The sequence below is a fragment of the Manis javanica genome, chromosome 10, assembly GCF_040802235.1.
Source record: "Manis javanica isolate MJ-LG chromosome 10, MJ_LKY, whole genome shotgun sequence".
Taxonomy (NCBI): Eukaryota; Metazoa; Chordata; class Mammalia; order Pholidota; family Manidae; genus Manis; species Manis javanica.
The window spans coordinates 118,492,549-118,511,044 of NC_133165.1; the positions used below are offsets into that span (position 1 = coordinate 118,492,549).

Consider the following 18,496-nt stretch of genomic DNA (forward strand, 5'->3'; position numbering starts at 1 on the left):
CAACACGCTACCCACCAAGAGGCAAGGGACATCGCCACCTCCTGGTGGGGCACACGTGGTGCCTCCACGGCACCGGGCACACCTCCATTACATGAGGACACCACAGCAAACGAGGCTCGCTCTACAGAGAACAGCCTTCTTCACAAGGGCCACCTCAGAAGACTTGGCAGCTGTGGAAAGACCCAGCCCAAGGCAGGCTGACCTGACCAGACCGGACTATCCTGACCGGAAGCAGGGACACGCCTACCTGCTTTGTGCAGACAGACACCGCAGGAATGGGGCTGTGCCTGCCCAGAGGAGGCCATCCCAGCAGACACACATCCATGCAAAGGCTGTGTGGAATCACCCGAGGGCACTTGGACCACGTGTGGCTGCTACAAACGGATAAAACTTCAGTAAGCACTGACTCTGGGCAAAGAGCATTTCGGTGTTCTTTTTTCCCCTTACTGTTGCAACACTTTGTAAACTCGGAGTTTTTCCAAATAAAAAATTGCAATAACACCCTTGACCCTATTCCAGTCTCTGCTATGCTCATGGAGGGCACCCTGTCCACCTATCCTACTGCTGACTGCCTCAAAGTATCCATCAAAAATGGAGCATTCCACGTGTCCACCCACACAACCCCAGGGTGTGGCAGGGGTCAAAGTGCCTGTGGCAATTAAAGCAAACTTGAACGAATCTGCTGACTCTCCTATCTTTGCCGAAACCAAGCAAATGCAGTGAATGCGAACAGAAATGGCAAAATTCCACTCCTGTGACAGGTTCTTCATGGACTGAGAGCTGGCATAGCACACCTGGCAAGCTTGGGAAGAGACCGAGGCCCGACAGGCTGCACAGCACAGGGATGAAGCCAGGACGTCCTGGCAGAGACCAGCAGGCCGCGTCCCCAGCAGGGGCTGGGGCCAAGCAGGGCACAAGCCAGGAGCACAGCCCGGCACTGTGGCAGACTTGGGACCTCCTAAAGGAGTCAGAGAGCTGCGTGGAGCCTGCCGCCCCAGTCACACTCATCCTGAAGCACCAGATTTTTCCCAGATTATTCGCTGTTTTATTCACTTCAGCTCTTTGATGGAAACAAATATGCTCGCCTGCTGTCCTGCACCCCACCTCATTGGAGTGCACGTGGAGCCTGGACCCATGTGGACATGCACAGTGAGACGCCTGCCCCAGCCCGAGTTAAAGTCCAAGGAAGGCAGTGTGGTCACAGGCGAGGAAAACACCTCCGAGTCCCCTCGCCTGGCCTGCCTGTGAGGGCGGAGATCAGGTGGGATGTGACGCCACCTGCCCTGCTTGTCCACATAACATGCGTTTCACAGCCCTGGCTCTACTTCTCGGTTTGGTGTTTAGCACTTCCTCCCGGAGGAGCTGCTGCTCCCCACACAGCCCAGACTTCCGTTGGGCGGGACCCAGGAGGGCTGCCCCTGGCCGGCCTCCAGCAGGACGCCCGCAGGAATGCAGTCGGCTGCCCTCCTTGCCCCAGTGCACAGCACGTGGCGGCTTTTACAACATGTAAAATTAACTGCCACTCACATGGAAAGAAAGACATACAAGACTCAAGCCCAAGCTTTTTACTGTCATATCCAACAAGCATGGACTCCCTCCCTCTATCCGGCAGCCACCAAGGGCTCACTCCGCCAGCCCCCCTCATCTGCTGTGCAGGCACCCACAGCAGAGCCCTCGAGGAAGCAGCCGTGAACCTGATGCCACAGCCTCATTGTGAGCTCAAGTAACACCCACCAGGTGGCATCTGCACGAACGGCGGGCACACAAACGGCTCAGGCGGCAGAGGGCCACGCCTGGTGCAGACCGACCCTGCTGACCTCTGACTCTGACCCAGAGCCCCTGGCTGTATGGACAAAGCTTCAGAAGACCCCCATCTTTACTCCAGAGCCTATTACTTAGAGAAATGAAAAGCAGTCTTTGGGGCTTAAAAATGCTAAGTTAAACAAACCTTCCTCCTACTAAGAACAGACAATAATCTTGAACTAGTTGGGTTTCAGGGATCGTTCCTGCTGTCAAACATAATTTTAAACCACTCAGATCACAGAAAGCACTTTAGTGCCTACCCCACAGTCAGCCTCCTCTCTGCAGGACACAGGTGCCCCCTCTTCTGGGATCCGACTGCTCAGTGGGTGGAGAGCACACCCCACACTTGCCTTAAAGCACTGTCATAGCACGTGCTCTGTCAGGTCCTGCTCTGAAGGCTGCGGAGAGCACCCCACTTTCCCTTGCACACAGCGCTCCTGGCCTTTCCCCAGCTTACATTCCAGAAAGGGTCAACCTGCAGCCAGGAGCAGCTGCCCCTCAGGCCCCACTTATAGGAGTAGTGGCTGCTGAGCCTCAGCCTCCCACCACCTGCCAACACCTCGCAGACCAGTCCAGCACTAGGTCCAGGGGCCGAGGGTGGCAGGGAGGCCTTCTGGGGGTGGTGAGGTGGCCCAGGACGCCGGGGCTCTGCGGACTCTGGACAGTCAGGCAGCACGGCCTGCAGCCACACACACCTACCTTGGTATGTCTTTCATCTCTACTCCAAACCGAAACAGCTGATTCCCAAATTACAAAAAGGAAAAAAACAAACCTTTAGAATGTGGTTGAGCTGTACCACCTTTGAAATACTTAGGCCCAAGAGATGGTTTTTTCTCCTCACTCAGGCTGGGCCATCTTAGACACACTTTCCAATCACACGTTTCATCCCCAAACAGTCCTGCAGCCCCAGGGACAGCCCATGTAAGGCTCCTTCCTCCAGGGCAGTGACCGCACAGTGCGGCACCCAGAAGGGAGCACTCCAGACTTCTGTCTTTTCAATTTGTTAGATCACATTTTTTTGTTTCATTTACTTCAATTTCAGTAAAGGTCACATTTTTAGGGTTTCTTAAACAGAAGTTCTTGATTCAAATCCTACATTTTCTGACTCAGATAAGAAACCAAGTGAAATTGTTTTTTAAAAGTCAGGGTCACTGAGCTGTAGAGAGACACCTTGGTTTTGACAGCGGTGTGCTGGATAAGTGGGACCTAAGGGCACTTTTTAACTCACTTTGTTTAAATTTACTGATTCTGTAGCAAATATGCACTGCCCCATAACAGGAGAAAGATTTCATTTTGGAAAAAAAGCTGTAGTTCTAATTCCTAACACAGAGTAAGTGCCTGCCCCTCGGGATGAAACGGGCAGCCCCCCAGCTAAGGGGCAGCCCCGCTGCTCCTACCACCTGACCAGCGAGCCGCACAGAACTCAGGACCCGTCAGAGCCAAACCACACTGTTAATTAACAAGTACTGACAAGCATACCTCATTTTATACCACAGACATGCAGGAAAACAATACAAAAAGCTAATATCCAATATGTTGAAGATTTTTATTCTTTAATAATAAAACATCCTACAAGCCTGTCATCCACCCAGTTGTAAGATAACCACAATTTCATTCACCACATGTCCAGATAGCAGCAGTCTCTCAAGAGCAGACGTCTGTTGGCGCCTCACTTCATCATCTCTGCAACGCCTCCCCCACACTGCCTAACGCCCCGGGCCCGCCACACAGCGCTGCTTCCTCGGGGCTCAAGGAATTGTGGGCAGCTATCTGCTCCCCACTCAGAGGCTCTGGTGTGGGGTGCCCTGACCTCGTATCCTCAACAAGAGGATTTCAAAAGATAACAGAGTGAAGACAGCAAGCCTGTAGCAAGAGGATCAGGCAAAGAGGAGGAAACAAGTCCAGGTGCCGGAGCAGCCACTGCAGACGCGGGCGGGCACCGGGACACACGCGAGAACAAGGCAGGGCCGGCCTGGAGCAGGGGCCAGCGGAGCCACTCTAGGGACAGCCCTACACTGACCAGACGATGCTCACACACGAAGGAAACCATCAGAAACCAGACAGGCTGTCACACAACAGGACAAAGGCCACCGCCTCCCTCCACAGGGGTCCCGTCAGCCCCACTCTGACCTCCACCCTGTGAAGCCACACTTCCCTTCCCAACAAATCATTTTAAGTAACCTACGAGGACCCCAGGCCTTGTTGGGCGAGCAGGGCTGGAGCAGCACTTTATTGTGTGGAAGATGGCCACAGTACTGGGGGCACATCGGGGCCCCAGGCCCTGGTGACAGCAGTCTGGCTGCCGACACCCAGCTTACCTGGGCCCGTGTGCGGTTAAGGAAGCCACACACCCTTCCAAGTTTCAGACTCAAGCCTTTTGGAACATCCCAGCACTTGGCACATCCCGGCACATTCCGTGCCACCTGGTCCAAAGGAACAAATGAGGCCCATTCCAGGGGACCACTGAGTGCCATGTGACCAGAAAGCACGATGCCCCTCAGCACGGCCCTGCTGTGCCCCCAACCCCCACCGTGCTGGCAGCACTCACCTCTGAGGGGGAATGTAGGGCGCGCTCACAGGCGGCAGGGCCGCACAGGGCTCGTTTGGTGCCCTCTTAGCCTTTTTCGCCTTCTTCCTGACCTTGGACGTGGACCTGACCGTTTTCACGGAGCTCTCCTTTCGACAGACACCGTTTTTCATTTCAACATCCCCATAGATGTTCAGCGGCCTCCGCGTGCAGCCTGGGGGCGTGTGGACATCACAGTAAGCGGTCTTGCGGACAGAGAAGGTCGTGGCCCCGCCAGTCAGTTCTTTGACAGGCTCCATCTTCATGTAGAGGCCGGCCTTCTGGGCGCACGTCACGTGGAATGCCGTGTAGCAGTTGGCCTTGTGGCACTGGATGCAGGCGCCCACGCCCTTCTGCTTGCAGAGGTAGCATGTGAGTTTCCACCGGGCCGGAGGGATGTTCCTCACGCCATCGATGGGCTCGATGAACACTGTGTTGGCGAAGCCGACCTCCGGGATCCACAGGGCGCACACCACGTGGCCCCAGCGGTCATCGTCCGTCTTTTTGAAGGCACCTCCCTTGTTCGGGCACAGCACACAGTCGGCAGGCCGGGCCCGCGACTGCAGGCAGTGTCGGCAGAGCCACTGGCCCTCGGGAATGTAGGGCACCCCGTAGCACTCCTGGTGCACGGCCAGGTTGCACAGGTCGCAGAAGAGGATCGCATTGCTGTTCTGGCACTCACCATCCATGCAGACGCAGCACACGGCGTCCTCGTCGATCAGGGACTGCTGCTCCCCCTGCTTCTGGGTCTCGCAGTAGGACTCCTTCTCGAAACGGTCCATCAGGAACTCAAACACGCTCTGCGCCACAGCCGAGACACAGTCGGCCCTGCGCTTCTCGTTGACGATCTCCAGCCAGGCGTAGTCCTCCTCGTCCATGTCATACTCCACCTCGTCGTCCAGCTCTTCAGCCGACTTCTCGATGAACTTGTAGTATGCAGGGGGTCTCCTGGGGGCGGCCGGCGGGCTGTACTCCACAAGGCGCACCCTGGGCTCGGGGAGCGTGCCGGCCAAGGCCAGCGGGCCGGGGGCACTGGGCAGGGCTTCGTTCTTCCTCCTGACTCTGTTGTTTCTGTGCCGCTTGGCCCGCAGGCCCGCGGGCGGCCGCTCCCGGTTCTCCTTGTTACTGTTGCACTCGCTCATCTCCTGAGCAGTGAGGTCATCTTCCAGGATGATCTCCAAGGGGTCAAAGATACTGATCCTGTGCAGGCGCCCCTCGATCTCGATCTCCACCATCCTCTGGGCCTGTGCGTAGGTCAGGGTCTCTCGAGCGGGTGAGTGCTTAGTACTGCACGGGGAGGAAGGGTGCCTCGCTGCTGCGCCTCGATGACATCGTCCTTTCCTCCTCATTTGGTACTGACTCCCTGCAACAGAGGCAGAGGTAAGCTGAGCCCCACACAGATGCAAGACGAGAGAACCCCCAAGCATGCCTGGGCACAGCCAGACAGTACACGCTGACTCCAGACAGAACCCCCAGCGAACAAATCACTCACCCCAGAACTCATCATCACGTTTCAATGACCTTCAACAGCTTCCACCAGGCCACCCCCCGACCCAGGGATTCCCAGTACGAGAGAGGCATGTGGTAAGGAGAGGCCCTCAGCAGGCACGCCCCTCGAGGACACAGAGCCCCACTGCTCACAGTCACCTTCTCAGACAAGCTGACAGGCCACCAGGGTGACTGCGACATCCCTCCTGGGTCAGGTCCCAGCCCTGAACCTCGGGGAGCCCATGCACCGGCTGGACGCCTGCAGGCACGGACCTCGTGACCGCGGGACAAGCGTGCTCAGGGGCTCTCCACTCCTGACCACCACTCCCCGAGCCGGCCCTTCCTCTCCTCTGCTGCCACCCAGGAGAGGGCCCTTGGAGCCCCAGAGCACTGCCATCCTGGTGGTGCCCCTGCTGGGCCAGAGGCCTCAGTGGCCTGGTGTGACCATAGTCTGTCCATCCTCTCCACTATCATGTCCTCCAGCCCCACCAGGACCCAAGAGGGGAGCCCCATACTGTCTGGAGCCAGTCTCCACCACCACCCCTGCTCCTCCCACAGGTGCCAACCCAGCTTCTGCAGGACCTCCACGGTGACCGCCAAGGAAACCCCTCACAGGCCACTCAGCCTGCTGCTTCCCTTCAGGGGCACCCCTCAGCTACTGCCTTCCCACCGCGATAGGCTGTGCCCTCATCCCTCCCCAGGGCACCATGACATGTGCAACGTGCTACAGACAGCGCCTCCGCTGTCACTCCACGGCGAGAGCCACCCCTGAGAACCCCACACTGTCTGCAGAGCCCCACTCTGGGGCTGCGACACTGGCTCCAGTGCCTGAGATCTCGGCCTCGGGAATGTGCCCCAGGCCTGTCACTGACGGGCTCCGCAGCAGTCTCCCTCGGCCGAAAGCCCCTGACTCTGCACCTCCACCCACCACGCAGAGTGCCAACTGTGAAACTGGTGACCTCTCGTGGACCTCCCAGACTTCCTCCTACAACTAACCGCATCTCGGGGACAAACAGCAAAACGTTTAAGAGATGGGCTTGCAAGCAAACACCCCAAGTTGGAGCACAAGCCACTGCCACCACGTAGCCCACCCGGGAAGGGAGGGCTGGCGCAGAGGCACCCTCGGGGGCCTGAATCTCAGCCTCCCGGCCACCCAGCTGGTCTTGGGGAAAAGCCCTCAAAAGGCAGGCTTCCCTTTTAAGTCCCAAAAGGAAGCTCAGACCCTAAATGTGTTTTTTAAAACAGATCTTTCTTATTTTAATGGGTTTTCTTTTGTCAGTTTTATGTTGAAATTTGACAGGAATTCGCCGTGAAGAGGAGTGTGAAGGACACTCCTTCAGGCTCTCACTTGGCCCTGGGGGGTTCCTGGCGAGTGGAGAGCAGAGGCCCGACGCAGCTCGCGGGTCGGCTGCACGAGTCGTTGCTCGAAGTGGGGCAGAAGGAACAGCCGGTCACTCACCTCCCCGGGATAAAGACGCTCCACCGCAGCACCGAGCAGCTCTCTGACCGACCCTTGCAAACCCCAATCTCCTAACGCGCACGGAAGGGTCGTGGCCGCCTCCCTACCGCCCCGGGGCCGGGCCTGCCCGAACGGGCGCTTCCGTGCGGGACAAGCATTTCCACCCGCAGGAATCTGCACGGACCATCAGCAGGCCTGATAAGCTGCACGGGCCGCAAGAGGGGACGCTCCCACCCACCACGGCCCGCCGGCCCCTGGACCCGGGCCCTGCCGGCTCTCGGACACCCAAGGGGCGGCGCGCGGCGCAGGCTGCGAGGGGCGGTCAGCCCGGCGCTGGGGAGCGGCCAGGTGCGCGAACACCGCCCGCCCGTCCCGCCGCTGACCGGCAGCGCCAACTTTCCGGGGCGACGGGACCGTCTCCAGGGCGCGGCGGTTTCCTGGGCGTGTGCACGTGGGCCGAACTCCACTGCGCTGGCGCTGCCGCCCGGCAACTCGCACCTCCGCACGGTCACTTCCCCGCGGGCCGGGGCCGCCGTCCGCCCGCCCCGCCTCCCTGCCGGGGTCGCGGGCCCTCCCCTTCGGCCGCAGCCCCCGGGCGGGGCGGGGCACGCCCGGCCTCCGCGACGCCCCGGCCTCCCCGCCTCCCCAGCTTCCCCCCAGCCCGGCTCGCCCGCGGCTCGGCTCGGCCTCCTCCACAGGCCGGCCTCCCCGCCTCCACGGCCCGGCCTCCTCGCGCGACGCCCCGGCTTCCCGACAGCCCGGCCTCCCCGGCTCCCCGGCTCCCCGCAGCCGCCTCCCCGCCCGCCCGCCCGCCCGCGGACAAAGCGCCCGCCCGCCGCGGCCGCCAAACATGGCGTCGGCACAGCCACCCGAGAGGCCGGCGGCGACCCCGGCGGCTCCCGTTCACTCACCTTCGGGGCCGCGGCCGCGGAGCCCGGCGGCGGGCGCGGGGCCGGCGCGGCCGAGGCGGCGCTAATGGCGCCCGCGGCTCCCCCGCCAACGGCCGCGCAGGCCCGGCCCGCCGCCGCTCTGGGCGCGGGCTCCTGTCGGCGGCGGCCCGGCGCGGCTCGGCGGCCGCGGGCTCTCGGGGCGGGCGCGCGGGGCGGGCGCGGGGCCCGGCGGGGAGGCCCGGCCGGCGGCGGCGGCGGGGCGGGCGCGGGGCGCGGGGCTGGCTCGGACCCCCGGGCCGGCTCGCTCGCTCGCTCCCCAGCGAAGCAAACAATGCGGCGAGCGCTCCGCCCGGCGCGCTGCGTGCGAGACGCGCCCCGCCCTCCGCCGCCGTGACGCGAGCGCCGCCGCCGCCGGGGCGGGGCGGGGCCACCGGGGCGGGGCGGGGCGGGCCTGAGGAGGGGGCGGGGGCGCTGGAGGCGCCCGGGGCCGGGGAGCCCCCGACGGTGAGTGGAGGAGAGCCGGGCAGGGTGGGGGCCGGTCGGCCCCCGAGGGTCGCGGGCCCCGCCGGGGGCGCCCTCCGAGGGCCCGGGCCTGGCCGCCTCCCCTTGGGCCTGTTTAGACCCTGAACTCCGGGGGCTCAAGGCGGTTTTCATCCGGGGGCCAAGTCTCGAAGTGTCCTAAGAGCGGGGAGACGCCTAGGAGGTGCCTCGGTTTCCGCCGAGGGTTCGTGGTCGGCGCCCGAGCCCGTGGGCGTCCAGCCCCGGGGAAGGAGCGGCCGTAGGGCCTCTCGGGAGGGGAAGGGGCCCAGGGCAGAGGCTGGGTCCCCCGGAGCTGCTGAGAGCGACCCCCGCGTGGGCAGGCCTAGCATCGGGGGCCTGGGCTCCCCCACCGTCGCCATTGCCAGTGGGCTGAGCCTGTCACCGCGCGTCCCCGCCAGGGCCCGGAGCGCCCTGCACGCACGTCCGGGTTGAGAGGTGAAGCCTTGCTGGGCGGGTGAGGACTGCAGCCACGACCACCCACATGGAAGCTGGTGCCCCCTCGGCCAAGATGGGGCAGGCTGGGCACTGGGGCGCCAAGCCTGCCCGCAGCTAGTGTCTCCTGCACTCTACAGATGTCCGCCTCCTCATCCTCTCCTCACCCTGGGCGAGCCGGAGGCAAGCCACCAGCCGGAGGACCTCGCAGCACAGAGCAAAAGTCCAAGTCCCCTGCAAGAGACGGCGGAAGACAGGAAACACTTCTCCAGGGAGCGGGAGACATGTGGCCAGGAGTGACGACAGGCCTGCACACAGGCCTGTCAGAGTGATGTCTGGACATCCAAGGATAAAGAAACTAGCTCAAAACCTTCAGGGAGGAAAGGGCTTAACCAGACTGAACCTGTCAATTGGCCAAGGAGTGACTGTCAGGATTCTAAGAGAATTGAACCTAGAATTCCGTAACAGATTGGCAAATAAAGATGTCTTTACAGCCTATAAACATCAAAGTTTACCACACAGAGTCTCTAAAACATTCCTGGAAGATACACCCCAGCAAAACAAAGAGTGAATGCAAGCCGTAGACATGGATGCCAGTTTGGGCTATTCAAATGGAGTGACAGCCTTCAAGAAAACCCCGGAGGAAGTCGCCACGGCATAGGACGGGGAGAAGAAGAGAGGGGAGCAGAAGACACACTGAGGTTCTTGCACTGTCAGAGAATTTTTAAAAAGTTCAAAATACAAAGTTTCTGCTGGCAAATGCAAATAGGGTTTACAGATTTCAAAGCAGCTGGGGGAAAATTGAAATGAAGAATTGACAGCACCAACAGAAAATGGAAAAGAGAATGATAAATGTTAAGGAGCCAAATGTGAGATGACAGGAATGAACTCAGAGGAATGGTCAGAGGTGACCGATTTAAACTCATCTATTAAAAGACAGACTCTCAAATTGGAATATAAATATTTAAATACTACCTATAAGAAATACACCTAAAAATGTCTCAAACTGAAAATAAAAGGATGGTAACTATGTACCTTACAACTATTGAACAATAGGTCTAAAGACCTAAAGAAAGTGAAGAACAAAAACTGAAAACCTGTGTACCTTGCAAATGATTAGTATTCAGAACAGAGAAAGAACCCTTCCAAGTCCGTTAGAAAAAAACAAGCCCATAGAATGATTAGCAAAACCTGTAATGAGGCTTCTTGCAGAGAACAACATAGAAAAGGCCAGCCACGTCACTAGTAGTTTTGGAAATGCAAAGTGACACCAGACCAAATGAGCACAAACAATCAAGTCTGACAGCATCCAGGGATGGCAAGGTGGGTTAACTGAAACACACACACCCTGCTGGTTGGGATGACAGGCCACTTGTCTTCATAAATGACACGGCATTACCCAGTGAAGTGGGACGTGTATCAGTTATCTATTGCTGCGTAACAAACCAGCTCCAAAACTTAGCTGCTCAGCAGCAATCATTCCTTTGCTCACAGACCTGCTATTGGGGCGGGTTTCAGCAGGCACAGCTGGCTACTCAATGCTGTGCCTGCTGGAGCATCTCCGCCGGGGGCATGGAAGATGGTGCACTCGTGGCTGGTAGGCTGGTTCAGGCTGTGACCTGAGGGCCTTGGAAAGTCCTTGTGGATGGTGGCCGGGTTTCAAGAGCAGGAGTCCTAAGAGAACCAGGTGGTACCTGTATCACTTTTCATTACTGTAGCCTCAGAAGTCCCATAGCATCACTTCTGCCCAGGCGGGTCCAGATTCAAGAACTCCTACTTCCTGTGAAGGAAAGTGTCAAAGTCACATGTTAAGAGGAGCATGTGTTATGGGAGAAGTGTGGCCCTTTGGAAAATGCAAGCTGCCACAATGTGCACACCCATCCTCAGCTCTGGTGTAAGCTGGTATCTGTTCCTGCTTGCACTCCACAGCCAGATGCATGCCAGAGAAACCTGTGCCTGCTCATCAGGAGTCCGGTACATCAGCGTTCAAAGCAGCACTGGTTTTAATTGCAAAAATACCTGAGAAAAAAACTTAGATGTCCATGGGCAACAAAATGAATAAAGTGGTGTGTGTCCCTGCAATGGAATGGCACACAGCAACTGAAGTGATTCATTTCAATGGAGCCACACAAGTGTAATGTAAAGTATGATTCCATTTACACTCAGCAGAGAGCTAAGAAATATGTGTGTACACACACACACTTATATCTTTTTTGACATCTATTAGCAAACCTTGAGGTCATACTGATAGTTCCAATTCCAATTCAACAGATTTCATTCCATTCTTGCCCCTTCTGACCCTTCCAATAGTGAGAAACCGCCTTGTGCTCGCCTGCTGGCTCCATCTCCACTGTGTTGGGGCTCTAACAGCCAGAGAGGGCGCCAGACACATCAAGTACCGCCCGCCCCCGAGGGATGCCGAGCCAGAAGCTCAGTTCCCGGGCCTCACTGCCCCTCCCACCCCGCCCCATTAGATCTGCCGCTGAAAAAAGCCAATTGTGTTTCTGCATGCTAGTGATGAACACAAGGACACTGAAATTAAAAAGACAACACCATCACGACGGTTCAAAATAAAATGAAATACTACATGCAAATTAACAAAATGTGTGTAGAACTTGCATGCTGAAAATGATAACATGCTTTGGAAAGAAAGATCTAAACAATTGTAGAAACATAACTATTTCCATGGTTAGAAGGCTCAAAAAGTAAAAATGCCACTTCTCTCCATATGGACATACAATTTTAACTATTTCTCTCAAAATCTCATCAAAGTATTTTGTAGATACAAGATTATTCTATAATGTATACGGAATGGCAAAGGAACTATAATAGCTAAAACAATTTTGAAAAGGAGTATAAAGTGGGAGGAATTAGTCTACCCAATTTGAAGATACTGTAGCTATGGTCGTTAGGACTGTGTAGTATTGGCAGAGGGACAGATGCACAGATCACTGGAACAAAACAGAGAACCCAGAAAAAGACCCACACAAATATGCCCAACTGATTTCTGACAAGCATGCAAAAAAATTCACTGGAGGAAGGATGATAGCCTTTTCCACAAATTGTACTGGAGCCATTACATTTCCACAGGCCAGAGGGATGGGGACAGTGGGGGAGGGAGAATGGAGAAGGGAGGGGAGGGGAACAGAGGAGAAGAATCTCAATATAAGGGGTTCACATCTTACACAAAACTTAACCAGAAATGAATCATGGACTAAAAACCATAAAACTCTTAGAAAAAAAGCCTAGTAGAAAATCTTTGGGATCTAGGGCTAGGCAAAAAATTCTTAACTTGACATCAAGAGTATACTCCATTAAAGAAAATATTGATAAACTAGACCTCATCAAAGTTAAAACCTGCTTTGCAAAAGAGCCTATGAAGAGGAAGAAGGGACAAGCCACAGACTGGAAGAAAATATTTGCAAACAACCAATCTGACAAAGGACTGGAATATGGAATATATAAAAACTTTCAAGACTCAACACTTACAAAAAACAAGTAATCCACTTTAAAAATTGGCAAAAGATATGAAGAGACATTTAACAAAGACCAAACACAGATGCACAAATCACCTTATGCAAAGATGCTCAACAGGAGCCACTAGGGAAATGGAGACAAAAGCACAATGAGATGTCACACATATTATAGTGGTGAAAATAAAAAGTTGTGGCCACAGCAAATGCTGGTGAGGATGTGGAGAAACTGGACCTCTCATGCACTGCTAGTGGGGGTGTAAAATGTTACAGCCACTCTGGGAAACACCTTGGCAGTTTCTCCAAAATCTAAACATGCAACTACCATGTGACCCAGCAGTTGTGCCCCTAAGCATTAATCTCAGAGAAATGAAGATTTTTGTTCACACCAAAAGCTGTACACATCTTTATTAGTAAGCATCTTTATTGTAGCATCTTTATTAGTAAGAGACCAAATCTAGGATCAACCTAGGCAGATGTTCTTCAACTCATTAGTTCTAGGAATTTTATTCATAGATTCTTTGGAATATTCTGTTAATTAGTTGAACCCATGGTCCATGAGCATCTTGGACACCACTCGGCGATACAAAGGGACAAACTGCTGACACTGACGACTTGGATGGATCTCCAGGGAATTACGTTGAGCAAAAATGCCAATCCCAAAAGGTTGCTTAATATGGGATTCCATGTATGGAACGCTAAAATTTTTTAAATTTTAGAATAGAGGACAGATTAGTAGTTGCCAGGGATCAGTGTCAGGGTCGGGGCAGAAGGGGGATGGGCGTGGTCACCAAAGGGCAACATGCCAGTCCTCCTCGGAACTCTTCAGTGTCTTGACTGTGGCTTCAAGAACCAATTGGGGCAATAAAACTGCACGGAATTTAATACACTCAAGTACAAGTAAAACCAAAGAAATTGGAATAAGATCAGTGGGTTGTATCAGTGTCAATATCCTAGTTGAAATGTATCGTTTCATAAAAGTAACCATTAGGGAAAACTAGCTAACAGGTACAAGGGATCCTTCTGTATAATTTCTTGGAATTGCATGTCAATCTGTGATTACCTCCATAAAATTCTCATTTAAAACATTCCACTGCAAATATTTTTTTCTGAGGAAATAACCAGAAGGGTCTGCAAAGGTATACGAGCTGCCATGCATCTCTGAGAATTGTTCATAGGGAGCTGGGCACAGCTGGGATCCTTCACAGGCCTGGGGCTCACCTGTGCTGTGCAAGGCAGCCATTAAAAATGGCCCTGTGCAACCATAATCCGTGGTATGGATACATGTCGGACCGCCAAGTGAAAGCTGCAGATTTTCAAAGAGTACATATAGCAAAAAAAGTTTCATCTACAGGCTCATAACTAAAACCTGGGTGACATACATCTAGTTGTTTTTCAAAGTCATCCTTTTGGGGGTGTGATCATAGTTCTCACTTTTTGTTTTGTTGGCTGGGCTGTTTACAGGGAACGGTATTCCTGTTTTGATTAGGGATGCTAGATAAAATGCAGTACACCCAACTAAAGTTTATATTCAGATAAATAATTTTTAGTATGAAGGTGTCCCATGCAATATTTGAATTTTTACCTGCTAAATCTGGCAATGCTCGTAAGGAAAATAAAACTCAACCAGCCACCATCATGCTGGAAAGCCAAGAGTGTGAGCCCACCTGTGGAGGGCTGCTCCCACCTGGGCCTCCCTGCACTGCCCCTGTGCAACAGGTGAAGACCAAGGGCACTTCTCGGTTTCTTTGGCTCCCCTCAGCAGCTGCTGCAGCTTCTCTCAGCTGGGGAGCATTCTGTCACTGCCCAGTCCTGCCCGGCCAGCTCTCTTTCTCTCTGGACATGGCCCACCCAGACCTTAGCAGGCCCTTCATGATCTGGCCCCTTCGGACTGGGGTCCCCATTCACACAGTTCGTTGGCCCCTGCCCCAGGGCCTTGGCGCCTGACACGTGAGAGCTCCCTCCCAGTACCATCCCAGCCACACAGCCCCTCCTACTCATGACCTGCTTGAGTTCCCTAGGGGCACTGCAGTCACCTTCCCTCCTCCTCCCAGCCCAGACAGAGGTGGGTGCAGCTCTCCTCCCCCCTCACCCCGTCCCACTCTCCTAAGGTCATCCACCCTTGCTAGGTAGCACCTACAGCTTCTCCCACCTTAATTCCTTGCCAAATTGTGCCGGGGAACCTAAGGCTCCCGGGCATTCTCCGAAATCCCACCGTTCTCTCCATGGGCCGTAGCCTCACTGACTCCCCAACACCTGAAGGGCTTCTTGGCACAGTCACCCCTAGGCCCCCTTCAGACCCCCTCTGCACCCAGGAAGGGACCCCACAGCAGCTCAGCGCCCAGGCTCTGCTCAGCGCCACTTGCTGGAACTCACCTCAGCCCGCCTGGAGCTCCGCCTGTACCAGGCGCTGCCGCCCTCATGGCCCCCGGATGCCTGGGGCTCTGGCGGCACAGCTGCCCCACTCTCCACACACTCTGCCATCCACCCTAGCAGAGGAGGTGTGCTCACCTCATCCCCGCCTCACCGGAGGGCTCAGTGGCAGGGCTGGGATGGTGCCGGCCCTGCCATCAGCTGGGCAACAGGCCAGTGTCTGCACATCCACCCTGGCCAGGGACCCCTGCACCCGCCGTTTCCGGACAACTTAGGACAATGGCATCTGGTGTGCCTCAGTCCTAGGGCCTGCGGCAGACTTCCCAGGAGCGGCTAAGGCAGGCCCTGCAGCCGTCCACCCCAAAAAAAGGCCACTGAGACCTGTGAGCCCCCAGAGAAAAACAGTGGGGGTGCCTGCACACATCCCCAGCTGGGGCCTGGAGGCCTCCTGGTCAGCACCAGGTGACAATGAGAACGGTTCACAAGTAAAAGCCACAGGGCACTTCCTCTTCTGGGGAACTGGAGCCCCCCCTGTGGGCCAGCACACCCCAGGAGGCTGGCGAGGGCCTGGGCAGAGCAGTGATGGGGGAGTGGGGGAGGATACCTGGGGGTGGTACCGGGTGGGGAGCACCAGAGGGGAGCGGGCAGCCGCGGGGACGAAGGGTGGAGCCGGGAGATACCTGAGGAATGGTAGCTGGGTGGGTGGCACGGGTGCGGGAACCCCGGTGGGGAATGTTTGGGTTCACCTGACGTCAGTGCCCCACTCCAACCTGGGGGCTGCAGCCCCTCGGAGGCCAGGCTGGGCATCCACCCGCTGCCCACCCTGCCCCATCTGGCGCGCCCACCGCGGCCTCCAGGAGCGCGTGAGCCCGCGGGCATCCTTGGGGTTTCTCCAGGCCAGGCGCTGTCTGGGGAACGGCGCCCAGGCGGTCAGGGCTCCTGCCTCCAGGGCTCTTGCCTGGAGCACATCGGGCCTAGGGAAGTCCTGCTGGCGGCCTCCAGGGCCACTGAGCCCTTCGCTCCTTCCTCAGGGCCCGCCCGTCCGGATCTGGCCCCAGGGTCCCACTTCTCCAAGCCCCGCCCGCCTCCTCCCCACAGCGCGACCCTCCCGACCTCGCCCCTTCTGGCCCCCGGCGGGCTCCCTGCAGCGGCGGCGGGAGTGGGGCCTAGAGGAAGAGGGTGGGTGGGGGTGAGGTATGCGGCCTCGGTGGCCCTCGCTCCCAGCCCCACAATCCGGCGATGCAAGCCTGGGCGAAGGTCTCACACACCCCGTCCCGCCCCCACCTCGCCAGGCGCAGCTGCCCGGTGCCCTCTCTCCCACCCAAACCCTGAGGGCATCCTGCCAAGAGTTGGGGAAAACTTTTCCCCCATCCCAGGTTGCACAATGCCCCTTCTCTCCCTCCAATGCCCCCACACCCACCCACCCATCCTTGAAAGGCCCCCAAGTGCTGGGAGGGCTGTAGGGTGGGCTCAGGTCACGGTAGGCAGGACTGGCCCGGAGGGGCCTTCCCTCGGGTGAAGAGTGGGGATCATACTGCAGAATAACTGAAGGGTTCAGTTCAGGCGAGCGCCGGGTGTCCTCGGGAATGAGTGGTGCTTGGAGGGGCCTCCCCTTGCCCTCCCCCACCTGACCCTAAAGTAAAACCTGGGGCCCAGGGCTGGGCCGGGGACCCCCGACCAACGCGCAAGCTCCTTTGAAGTGGCTGCTTAACTTGAAGGAGCCACCCGGCAACCTTCTCCTGGGGGCGCAGTGTGGGCTCTGCCCCGGCTGGCCATACCTCTGTGACTCGGGGGGAGAGGAAATCCTGGGGCAGAACACCTCGGGCAGAAAACCAAAATCAGTCAAAGAAATAAAGTTTAAAACCTGTTTATTACTTACGAACTGCGATCCGGGCCTATTCTTTCTCCTGATCCAGCGGAAGCAAGTGGGACCTCCCCCCAGCCTCTCGGTTCAGATAAGCCCTGGGTTGCCCCGGTACCACCCGTTGATATGGAGATGAGCTACGCCTCTCCACCCCTGAGGAACGCAGGTTGAGATGGAAACGCACTGAAGCCAGGCAAGAGGTTCTGGAAATCCCCCAATTTCACCCACACCCCCCAGGACTCCTCCACTCCTCTTCAACCCAGAGCCCTCATCCATGTGGTGACAGCGACGCTACTTTCATCATGGTGGGGAGACACACAGGTGAGGTGGACAATGTGGTGGCGTCCCGAAGGTGCTGGGCGACCTGGAACCCCCTCCTGCAGCCTAACAGCTACCCTTCCACCTGGGCCTGGCCTGCTGGTGCGGCTGCCCCTTCTGTACACACACAGGGTTTTTGCTGCCCCGAAGGGCGGGCAGGGACCTGCGCTGAGGACAAGAGGTGGGCCACATTCAAGCTGAGGGAGCCACACAGGAACCACCCTCCAGGATCTTGTCAGATGAACAGGCCACTGCTGCTGGATGGGCCCACCTATCGCTGCCAGGCTACTGTGCGACCAAGTAGGGTACTTGGTCACTTCATTCCATGCCAACTAAGCATGAACTATACACTGTGCCCTGTGGTCTGTCTGGAGGTAGCCACAGGACTCAGTTTTCAGCAGGAGGGTGGCTGACAGGTGTCCACTCCAACCATTGTGGGGAGGGGCTCCAAGGAGTAGTCACCCTGGCTTCAGACCTGGCCCTCGGGTGCCTTGCTGCACTGCCCCAGCGCCCCAGGGGTCACCGGACCCAAGGACCCAGCTGCTTCCACACGTGACCTGACATGCCCTGAGGTGGCTTTGGAATCTTAGTTCACACCGAAGAACCTTGCCCAAGGGCCATGGCTGGGTAGCTGAGCATGGGTGTAACCCCTCCAAGGGCCAGAACGCTGGCTGCACACACCAGGGCCACATGGCCCCTGGAGGAGGCCATAGGTTGGTCCTTTGCCTGCTTCAGTGGCCTTTGGCCTCGGAGTAGGGTACTTGGTCACTTCATTCCATGCCAACTGAGCATGAACTATACACTGTGCCCTGTGGTCTGTCTGGAGACAAACCTCTCCTGGAGTTCCAAATCTGCTCAGAATTTGGATAAAACCCAGGAGCTTACTCTTTGGTTCAAATAAAATAATAATAAGATGCAGTGTCTTGGACACAGGGAGTGGTCATCAGTGATCTTGTCAGATGAACAGGCCACTGCTGCTGGATGGGCCCACCTATCCCTGCCAGGCTACTGTGCAGTCCCAGTTTACGCTGGTGCCAGCTTCATATTTGTGACACCTCATTTCATGTCCAAAGTGTCCCGTTTGGGCATTAGTTATATGGCCACCCTATAAACAGAACAAAATCCTTCCTAGGAAAGATCAGAGCAGGCCACACCAGGCTGGCCTGCAGAATTTAGGAGATGCAGAAGACTAAAGAGGGCGTGTAGGCCCCCTGGGGAGCCAGGAGAACCTTGTGTGTCCACGCTTAGCTCAGAGCCTGGCAATTGTGGGGACTCAAACCCACATGTTCC

At 56.7% G+C, this 18,496-nt stretch overlaps 1 protein-coding gene across 13 annotated transcripts in view; it reads right to left on the reverse strand.

Annotated features, from left to right (window-relative positions):
- The window catches only part of BRD1 (bromodomain containing 1), a 37,811-nt gene extending 29,429 nt beyond the window's left edge, over window positions 1-8,382 (reverse strand). For 10 of the 13 annotated variants that reach the window (XR_001854245.3, XM_073214067.1, XM_073214069.1 and 7 more), the window contains exon 1: window positions 4,352-5,732. Coding sequence is in view for 12 of the 13 variants with exons in the window: in XM_073214067.1 (XP_073070168.1) it covers window positions 4,352-5,718 (1,367 nt within the window). In the remaining variant the exon portion in view is untranslated. Of the gene's footprint in view, window positions 1-4,351; window positions 7,918-8,227 lie in introns of those variants that run through there. The other 3 variants (XM_037006755.2, XM_073214068.1, XM_017667815.3) reach the window with 3 other exon arrangements.
- Between the last annotated feature and the right edge of the window lie 10,114 nt (window positions 8,383-18,496).